This window comes from Nelumbo lutea, chromosome 6, assembly GCF_056320005.1.
Source record: "Nelumbo lutea isolate HS-2025 chromosome 6, American lotus-T2T, whole genome shotgun sequence".
In the NCBI taxonomy this organism is placed as follows: domain Eukaryota; kingdom Viridiplantae; phylum Streptophyta; class Magnoliopsida; order Proteales; family Nelumbonaceae; genus Nelumbo; species Nelumbo lutea.
In genome coordinates this window covers 23457778-23468225 of record NC_142689.1, presented here as the reverse complement: position 1 = coordinate 23468225, position 10448 = coordinate 23457778, and the positions used below count along the sequence as shown (strand labels likewise).

The following is a 10448-nucleotide window of genomic DNA, read 5'->3' as shown; positions in this document are numbered from 1 at the left end:
AAATCCACCCCTATTTGCATTTAGTAAATCTAGACTCAAAACTGATGATTGATTTTTGTTTCCTTTTACGGTCTCACAAGTGACTTATGGTCAAACAAAGTTTATTGGTATGTTTAAAAATGGATAAGTATGATCTATGATGCACTTTTAGTATATATGAATATACTAGAAAGATATACATACTATATAGATGTACTATGGAAATTTAGAAGAAATCTAACAAATGTTGTAATATCCGAGAGATTTTACAAATTACTACATGCATAACACCAACAATATGCTATTATTTACTTTAATTAAATTACTAGCAGGAACCCTTGTGATGCATGTGATTTGTTAAATGGTAAACAATAGAAACATGAAATAGTATATAATTATTTTATATAATAATTAATAATCATTTATATTTTATATATTGTTTTTAATATTTTTTTTACATTACAAAAATAACAATAATTAATTTTTGATAGGGTTGTTTATCAAATTTAGGATGACAAATTTTCTCCATTTCCTAATCCCCGTGGGGATTTGCGCAGGATGGGGATGATCCCCCCCCCTGGGAACAAATTTGGGGAAATTTTCATCCCATTGGCAAGGATGGGGAGAGCACTCCTTGCCCTATGGGAACCCTGATCCCTGCCCCATGGGATCCTCGCTAATATATATGCATATATATGCATATGTTTATGTATATATGTACACATACATCTATATATTAATATTTTTAAAAATATGATTGAATATGTTTGAAACTTTTCTAATAGGATTGTAAATTTTAATTATGTTATTTTTTAAAATAAAAAATAAAAACACAATGGTTGACATTATAAAGAATCACGAAGAGTGGGGATCCTTGTGAAGACAGGGATGGGAATAACTTTGTCCTTGTTAGCGGGATGTGGATAGGGATTTTCGTGGGGATGGGGATGGGGAGAGACTCCTTGTCCTTGCCCCACCCCGTTGTCATTCCTAGTCAAACTAATGAAAATGACCAACTCAATTTCTAGTATTTCCACTTGACTTTGGTTCAACAATTTCTCAACCCAACTAGGTTGGATCAGTTTCGCTTTGGCCATTTACAAACTGATTAAAATCGAACGACCTGGTCATAAATATATTTTAATATTTTATATTTTAAATACATTTTTTAATATGAGAAAATAAAAAAATTCCAATATTTTGTAGGCTAAAATATTTTATATCATAAGTTTAAATTTTAAATTTATTTTTTTATTAATTCCATTGTATTTTTTTAAAATTTAAACTTAATTTTTTAAGTTTAAATCTTTTGGACCGATCGACCAAACCGAAAATTAACCCAAACTGATATAACATGAGTGACTGACTCCCTAACCTGACCAGGCCGATTTGGTTGGCCAAACAACCTACAACTGAACTGAACTAACATGTGAATAATAGTTTAATCTCCAATAATTATTAAAAATTTATAGAAAAAATACATAATAAATTAAAATAAAAATCTAAATGATAGTAGTTTAAACTCCAATAATTATTGAAAATTTTCTATTAAATAACAAAACAAAAATAGATCTATACATAATTATTGAAAATAAATTTAGCACAAAAATAAAAAATAATTACTAAAATACATCAAATATTAATTTTAGTATATATAGATTAAGTTTTTAAAGTTACTATTCGTAAACAATAACTTTTTTGAAAGTTATTTTCTAGAACTATTAATTGGTATAAATGAAATTACTTGTTGAATTTAATTATCATTGTTTAAATTTTAAAATATTAATTACTTGTTGAATTTAATAATCCATAAAATTATAGTACTATTAATACATAATTTTTTTTATTTTAACTATTTAAAATCTAGTTATGTTAAATATTTCATTATTTAAAATATTTAGTGATTTAACTAAATACTTAAAATCTTAATCTATTTATTATAATTGAAGGTTATTCAATAACTATTTAAAATATATTATTATATGACTTAAACTATTAATTTTAATATTTTGTTATTTAAGAAATTTAGTTATTGAAATATTTAAATAATATTTCATTTTTAATGTTAGATTTTTATTATTTGAATAACATTTAGATTGAATAATCAAGAAACTCATAATTTATATTTTTTGTAAATAATTTCGTGATGAATTTTGTAAAAAAATATATAATTATTAATAATATGAATATTATTAAATAGGTTATAATTATTTTTGTCTTTTCAGTAAATATTTTAAAGTTATTATATATATTTTTAAAATATTTGAATAATTCTTAAATTTTTTTAATTCAACTTTCTTTAGATAAATGTAGATAAAAGTGGGGGAGAAGATAAATAAGAATTATAAATAATTTAGGAGAAAATCTCTATAATAAGGCAATGTTTGGAAAAATGAATTTAAAGGATGGTGACTCATTTCAAAACACGCTACACTCAAACTTGCATTCATTTGAGGTATAGCGAGTTTTCGAACACAATATACTGTGGACTGAAATGGCCTATCTTTCAAAATATCATCAACAGATTTATCTGGTGATTCCTTGGACACCATGGTGTGGAATGGTGTGAAGTTAAATTTTATAATAAAAGAATGATTATGTGTTTCATCATAATCATAACCTATGTAACTTCTATTTGACTTTTCTCTCTCATTTCTTTCTTTGCATCGAATGCTATTTATATTTTACTAATTTTCATAATTTTAAAAATATTTTAAAACTAAAATTTAATTTCAAAAGTACTATTTTTATTAATCTTTAATATCATTAAAAGTTATATTACTTTCTTAATGATATTTTTTAATTTTATCAATGTTAGTTATATTTGTGTAGTTTAATTTTTTATTCATTTTTATTAGCTATTGTTAGACAGATTTGTTTTATCTTTAACTATTTTTTGTTAATCTATCTATAAAACTAGGACTTTTAATAATTTTTATATTTATTAATAAATTTGTGTTAATGTTTTATTTTAATTTATTTTTATTGATAAATATGTATTGATGTATTGTCCCTTATTATTAATTTGTATTATTTTACTATTTGTCTTATTTATAAAACATAATAATTTTTTTATACTTGATCAATGATATAAATCATTTTATATATTGTATGTGGTATACATAGAATCAAAACACAAGGTGTGGATTCAATTGAACCACACCTTGGAGAATACCTCTATTGGTGTGGTGTGGTTCAATCCACATAGTTCATCCATGCTATAGAACAACTCGAGCATGTGGTGTGGTGTGGTGTGGATTCATCCATGGCACAGTGGTGTGGTGTAGATGAATTCACACCACATAATATCTTGTCTATATTACAGTGCACCCCCTAAATTAGAGATAACTTAGGAGAAAGCTGGAGAGGTTGTTTAGGAGAAATTTTAGGATATTAGATTGTTTAGGTAATTGGAACGGAGAGAGAGAGATAGAGAAAATGATTAAGAAGATTTTTTTTAGAGTTTCTAATTGGCAGTTTAAAAAATGACATGGATTACAAAAATTAAAAAATTCAAAAAAAAAAGAAAATTTCTATATTTCATTGTTTTAATTTCTCTCTCTCTCTCTCTATATATATATATGGAGAGAGAGAGAGATTATTAATATTTATAAAACTATAAAGTAAACCAAAAATATATATTAGATTCAAGAGCATATGTAAGATCTAAGACAGCAAATCATATGATACTGAAAATTTTGTCACTAATCAATTGGTATTGACGTCTTGTATAAGTGGAGTTTTGTACTTCCAAACTAAGCCTTAGCCTCTTAGAGATGGGCGGATGACCTAGTAATTTGAATGGTCACTGAGTGAACGGGGTCAAACCCATTTATTCGTAGGCTCTCGGTCATGTTATTAGACCTTACATGTACCCTGCTCTGTCCCCACCTGCGGATATGGGTGAGTGTTAGACAAGAGACACAGCCCTGGCGCATGCGAAGTGGATGGGTTCGAGACAAAATCATGCATACGAAGTTGGACAATCTATCACAAGTGAATACATGAATACATGGGATTCACACTTCATGCATACGAAACACTAGGGTGTTCATTCGTAAGAACCTAAGATCTCCATGTGCATATTAATGAATCAAACGATGAAAAGAGAAAAAAAAAAACAAGAAAGTAAATTGAAAAGAAAAAAAAAAATCAACATATATAGTTGCAATTAACCTTACAGCCACTGGTCAAAGCTTCAAATTAAAATTAGTATTCAGATCAGACGCCATATGGTTAATCGCCTTTAAAAAACCATCTAATTACTACTGATTGTGTTGATGTTTTAAATACACAATACTGTGTAGTCTTAACCCCCTACGGGGTGTTCTTTTTTTTGGATTTTGAGATGAGGGAAAGTTGGTCAATGGGATTTTGGTTTTCATTGACCAAGAATCCCATATTCTTTTTTCAGTTTTATGTGGGGATCAAGAAAATTTTATTTTCTTGAATAAGTAATTTTTCTAGCTATGGGGAAAGTTGCTAACACTTGAATGGGACAAAAATGTCCTATTTAATAATGAATTTTTATGGCTAAAATGATCATTACCTTATTTGCCTAGAAAATAAAAAGAACATGGGTAAATGCACTTACCCGAATAAATGTTTCCCAGAAAAAACTTACCCAGATAATTGCATTTGCCCGAACAAAGAACTTATCGAAAAGAGGCCTTAATCTTACCACAGTAACTAGTAATGAAGTAAAATTAGGATAAAGTTATTTAACATGGGATAAATGGTTGCTTTCTTTCTTTCTTTGGAATTCTCTCTTGCCTCTGGTAACCCATTAATTGGCTCAGTGGTTGAAATTTTCCGATGAGTCATTTCCCGGTGCATATATATAATAGTATTTGGATGGACCCATGTTTGGATTGATGGAGAATATGTTCCCCATCACTGTCCCTAAGATTAGAAAATGAAAGGAATATGTTCTTTCTGAATTCTGATAAGGTGGGTTGGAAATTAAGCCAATACTACTATTAACTTATTATATAACCAATATTGTGACAGCAGTACCCATTTGTGCTCTGCATTTTTTGTTGCTTGTTTATTAAGCAAAGGAAAGGAGTTAAGTGATGAGTTGCTACAAGATTTATTGAGAACAGTTTGAAGGGTCTTGATTGAATTTGAATGTATTAGTGTCATGGCATTACATGATTACATGATGATCTATACTCCCAACCATCTGAAGATATCTTTCTAAAGAAACATCAAGAGCCCAAAGCTAAAGAAGAGAATATAAATAAAAGGTTGAGCGGTGTTTATCTGTTGATGTTACTAGAAGGATGTAACATGTTGAATAAGAAATGAAAGAAGAAGGAGAAAACAAAAAACAATAGGGTGTCAACTTCACTGCTATTGCTAGTCCAAACTCCAACTGAAGAGAAACAATTTGCATTCTGAAGTTTGAACTTAATTTGAAGCACTAGAGCCCATTTCAACATGTAAAGAGATAGCCTGGTTTTTCCATATATGATTGAAGATATTAATTTAAATAATAGAATTATTTATTATGAAACAAATTAAAAATATTCAAGAAATCACAATGGTAAATGCAAATTAATACAGAGATGTAATTGAGCAAGAATGAGGCGAAATAAGTGACTACAGCAATTGTGTAAATTTATAGTCAAGATGGAAAAAAATACCCTTATTGGTTTGTAGATTAAGGCAATATAATCTCTTACCGCTAGTCCAAGAAAAATACCATCCCTCATATAAGCTTTAGGAATATGAATTTCCTAAACAATGTCGGGTCCATTAATTGATCGGTGGCTCAATCGATAAATTCTCAGTTTGCAAGAAATACAAATACAAATATATATAATACAAATACATACAAAATACAAGCTTTTCCGCTCCCGGGACCAACGCTGGAAACCGTTTTGAACTGTCAAATGCATTAAATTTTGAGGAAACACTTGGATTGGTTACAACGTAGAAGCAGTTTGCACCATCGTCATTCATTCATTCTTTCTTTCTTTCTTTCCGTCTTCCATTTCGAGGCTTCACAGTCGTGCATCATTTCGAGGCTTTGAAGCTTCCTATATAACTACTATATAACTACGTAGTTTCCACGCTCCACTCTGCATTCTTCAAAGAGTGAAGGGAGAGAAATGGGTGAAGGGGGGATGTCTGATCATGGTGGTCGAGAGGGAGAGGGAGAAGAGAACATGGCCGCTTGGCTTATTGGTGTCAACAACCTCAAGATTCAACCTTTCATACTTCCTCCTCTTGGTAGGTTCTGTTTTCTACATTATATATATATATATATATATATACCAAACTTTCTGGATAAAGATCATTGAGACTCAGATTATGCTTCTGCTCACCAGTGATTCGTGGGGTTGGTGATTTTTAGCTTGGAAAAATCTCTGTTCTTAATTTCTTATGTTTATTGAGATTCACCTCTTGGACTTCTTTCTTTGGCTTACATTTTTCTTTTTATTCTTTGGTTTATTTGATAATTTTGTTGCTTGATTAATGTTTCCTGAAAAAAATCTCAGGTCCCCATGATGTTAGGGTTCGCATGAAAGCTGTCGGTATCTGTGGAAGTGATGTTCACTACCTCAAGGTCAAATTCTGATCACTTTTCATCTCTCTTTTAATTCTTTGAATTACTTTACTGAGTAACCTCGAACTCTGTATATGTTTTGTTCTACTACAATTTTCTTCTTTCAATAAATACTGTTAGATTCCCTGCTGTTTCTGTTGCTGAGTAATTGCTCTGTTCTTTTTTTCAGACCATGAGCTGTGCTCATTTTGTTGTTAAAGAGCCTATGGTGATTGGGCACGAGTGTGCTGGGGTCATAGAAGAAGTTGGGAGTGAAGTTAAATCTTTGGTTGTGGGTGACCGTGTAGCTCTAGAGCCAGGGATCAACTGTTGGCGTTGTGATTTCTGCAAAAGTGGCCGCTACAATTTGTGTCCTGATATGAAGTTCTTTGCAACACCTCCAGTCCATGGATCTCTTGCCAACCAGGTTCTTGAATCTCAAACCAATTCCCATATTATTTGAAGCAATTTATTGCTTTCAACCAAAACATCATAGTAAGTTGTATGATTCATACTGTCAATATTCTACCAATATTAGAAATGTTACTTTGCTTAGTATAGTTTTAGGGGCTGAGAAAATTTACTTTAAATAACTAATTTAGTACTAAAAAAGCCATTATCCAATCTTGGTCCCAGCTATCTGTGGTCTTGAGAGAGGTGGACTCGATAGAGACTTAACCTTTGGCATTTTTCTTTTCACAAAGTATCTGCTCTCAGACTTGAATCTGCATTCTCATGTTTATCAGCCTATGACTTGAAAATCAGGGTGGGATGCTCCCATTTCGACCAAATCTTTGACCTTTCGAAATCTTGAATTGTGTCCTAGCTGTTCATATTGACATCTTAGGCATGCAGAATGAAGCCTTAGTTACCTTAATTGAAATAGATCATAGTATCAGTTTCCTTGTAGTTAGCTATAACATTGGCAATGATATAATTTATAAAGGCGTTCCTTTGTAACTGAACCCATATAGTTGGGACAAGGCTTAGATGATGGTGATGACGATGATGATGTTTCCTTTGTTGTAACAGGTGGTCCATCCTGCAGATCTATGTTTCAAGCTCCCTGACAATGTGAGCTTGGAGGAGGGGGCCATGTGTGAGCCCCTTAGTGTCGGTGTTCATGCTTGCCGTCGTGCTGAAGTTGGCCCTGAGACAAAGGTATTGATCATGGGAGCAGGTCCCATAGGCCTGGTTACAATGTTAGCAGCTCGAGCTTTTGGAGCCCCCAAAATTGTTATTGTGGATGTGGACGATCATCGCTTATCTGTTGCAAAGAATCTTGGTGCTGATGACATAGTAAAAGTTTCCACAAATATTCAGGTTTTTACATCTCTCCTTTTTGTTGTTCCTATTAGCTTTGATAATGTGATCCTCTTGCATTCTATCTTGGTAATGCTGTGATAAAACAAAGGTCCTATTCTTCTACTGTTTGTTCCCAAATTGTTCATTAGATTTGAGATTAGGGTTGGCCATCAAACCATGGAATTACCTTTTAGAGAAGCTTAGATTGTCAATTGAAGCCACAATATTCCAAACCTTCCAAAGAAATATAGATTCTTTGCCCCCCTGTATCAGGTTACTTCCTGATATTTCTAGTTAAGGCCTCCATCTATACCATGTAAACTTTACTGGATACTCTTTTGAAGGCCTCAACTGTCCTGAACAATTTCAAATTTCAGCGTGCACATAACTAAAGCATAAATGATAGATCATCCTAAAACAGTATTCACTTTATTATATAATTCATAAACTTGTCATCCTAAAATGGTATCTGAAGTATGTCTTACTTATAACTTCCACTTCCTATGATTAGATTTGTTTCTAGATATAGCTTACCCAGCACCTTGATTTGGGAAGGTTTCTTTTATCTGCATTCATTAAACTTGTTATTGTTTCTCAAAATAATGTGTGAATTTGGATGTGTACTACTATCGAAAATGCTTCCTGGTGTAGTGGAAGTACTGTAGTGCTACTCCACAGTGGCAGATACAAGTCACTGGAACAAAATATGGTTCTAGTTTCCATTGCTTTTCTAGTAGCAGGGTATGACTGTAAAGGCAATCCAGAACTGTCCAGCGTTGTCATGGTTGATTGCTATCTCCTATTAAAGAAAGAAAGGAAAAAATGGTCACACTTTTTTGGTTTACAAACTAGTTAGGTTAGGCAACCTTTTACCATATTTTGAGATGAACTTTCCAATTATTCTTTTCAGTTGAGACCATAGATCAATTGTTTGATGAACATACTATAGCAGCACAGCCATGAGATAAATTTTTCAGTAATTAACCATGAGGTCACATGTTCTGTCTTCCAAGTTGATTTTTCTTTAATTCTTGAAAGTTAAATTATGTGGGTGTGTACAACCTGATTTCTCTATAAATGGCTTATCCTGTGGTTTATTGTATATCTAGTTTTAAATTAGCTATTTTACAGGATATCACTGAAGAAGTGATTCAAATACACAAGGCTATGGGAAGTGAAGTGGATGCGACTTTTGACTGTGCAGGCTTTAACAAAACCATGTCAACAGCTCTTAATGCTACTCGTTCAGGTGGTAAGGTTTGCCTTGTGGGAATGGGCCATAATGAGATGACTGTCCCTCTCACTCCAGCTGCTGCTAGGTATTATCTATTGCTCCACTTTCTTTTTGTTTAATTCTTCTCTTGATATATCAAATCTCTGAGAAGCATCCTTAGGGTATTAGGAACCCTATGGCTGGAATCCAATATTGTGGATGTTTCTGTTTGCTTTTGATGATTTCAGTACTTAGTCTAGTCCTTTCTTTCATGTCAGAGAGGTTGACATCATTGGCATCTTCCGTTATAAGAACACCTGGCCTCTTTGCCTTGAGTTTCTGAGAAGTGGAAAAATTGATGTGAAGCCCCTTATAACCCACAGGTTTGGTTTCTCCCAGAAGGAGGTAGAAGAGGCCTTTGAAACCAGCGCCCGTGGAGGTAATGCCATTAAAGTGATGTTTAACCTATAAATGCAGCATCATGTCAAATGGTATTCTTGTGTTAGTCTAATTGTATCTGTTGCGTGTTGGAAGCTCTTTTATGTCAATAAAAAGCAGGAAACAACCAAAAAATAAATTAATAAATGAGAAGCAGGGATCCATAGTTTACCTATAATCTTTGCAAGATATTTTCTTTTGCACATAACTTTCTCAGACATATTAACTGGTTTGCATGTCCATATATATATGTGATTTGTCTGCAATTCTCAGTCCTGGCAGTATGTATTGCCTCTACAATGCATTTTGCTAGAAGAGAAATGCCATCCATACAGGTTTATGGGTCATACATGCCACCATCACCGCCCATAAAGAATGTACCGGTCACATTGTTCCATGTGGATGTTGATGGTTGCGCCTTGAATGGCAAATGAAGATTCTAATTTCTAAAGCTTGTCATGGAGATGCATACCGCCTGAAATATTGCATTCACTCCCTCTCCATAGATCACAATATGCAGAGTTTAGTTTTCTTTTATCTGGAATATGAGTTTCCATTGCCACCCCAGTGTTCCAATTGTACCAAGTGTTATTGGGCAACTACAAGGGTGTTCTCCAATGTGAATTGTTTTTATTGTTGCCAAATCCATAAACAAAACAGAACCAGCTGGTTTGAAAACAACTTGGTTCTTAAAACAAAAAAACACAGAAAACATGTTGGTGGTTTTATCACTTTTATGTGTGTTTTTTGTTTCCACAGCTGAAGCAAAATACGTGTTCTTGAATTTCTGGTTGAAGAACATGTTTTCATCTGGTTATTAAATATCAATGTTCCATAAATCTTATAATTTCTACATTACAAAATTTGTTTTTTGTTTTAAAAAACATTATTTTGATTTTTGATGGTTACAATACATGTATTGTTTTTTGAAACAAACAATTGTTCTTTCGCTGATGTGGA

At 32.2% G+C, this 10448-nt stretch overlaps 1 protein-coding gene across 2 annotated transcripts; it reads left to right on the top strand.

Moving 5' to 3' along the window:
• Positions 1-5249: 5249 nt before the first annotated feature.
• On the top strand, positions 5250-10219 carry LOC148847945 (sorbitol dehydrogenase). Of its 2 annotated transcripts, XM_088949522.1 has the most exons (7): positions 5250-6216; positions 6486-6553; positions 6723-6959; positions 7565-7855; positions 8969-9156; positions 9329-9489; positions 9762-10219. In XM_088949522.1, the coding sequence occupies exons 1-7, from the start codon at positions 6096-6098 to the stop codon at positions 9920-9922; spliced, it is 1227 nt and encodes a 408-aa protein (XP_088805648.1). In that variant the 5' UTR covers positions 5250-6095; the 3' UTR covers positions 9923-10219. The 2 variants fall into 2 exon arrangements, with proteins under 2 accessions (XP_088805648.1, XP_088805649.1); XM_088949523.1 differs by lacking the exon at positions 9762-10219 and having other exon boundaries at positions 9329-9666.
• The last annotated feature ends 229 nt before the right edge of the window (positions 10220-10448 follow it).

Excerpts from the sequence above, each read along its gene's own strand:
- LOC148847945 (XM_088949522.1), top strand. The coding sequence starts at position 6,096 with ATGGGTGAAGGGGGGATGTCTGATCATGGTGGTCGAGAGGGAGAGGGA. Across the intron at positions 6,217-6,485 it reads TTTCATACTTCCTCCTCTTG|GTCCCCATGATGTTAGGGTT; the intron begins GTAGGTTCTGTT and ends AAAAAATCTCAG. Across the intron at positions 6,960-7,564 it reads ATGGATCTCTTGCCAACCAG|GTGGTCCATCCTGCAGATCT; the intron begins GTTCTTGAATCT and ends TTGTTGTAACAG.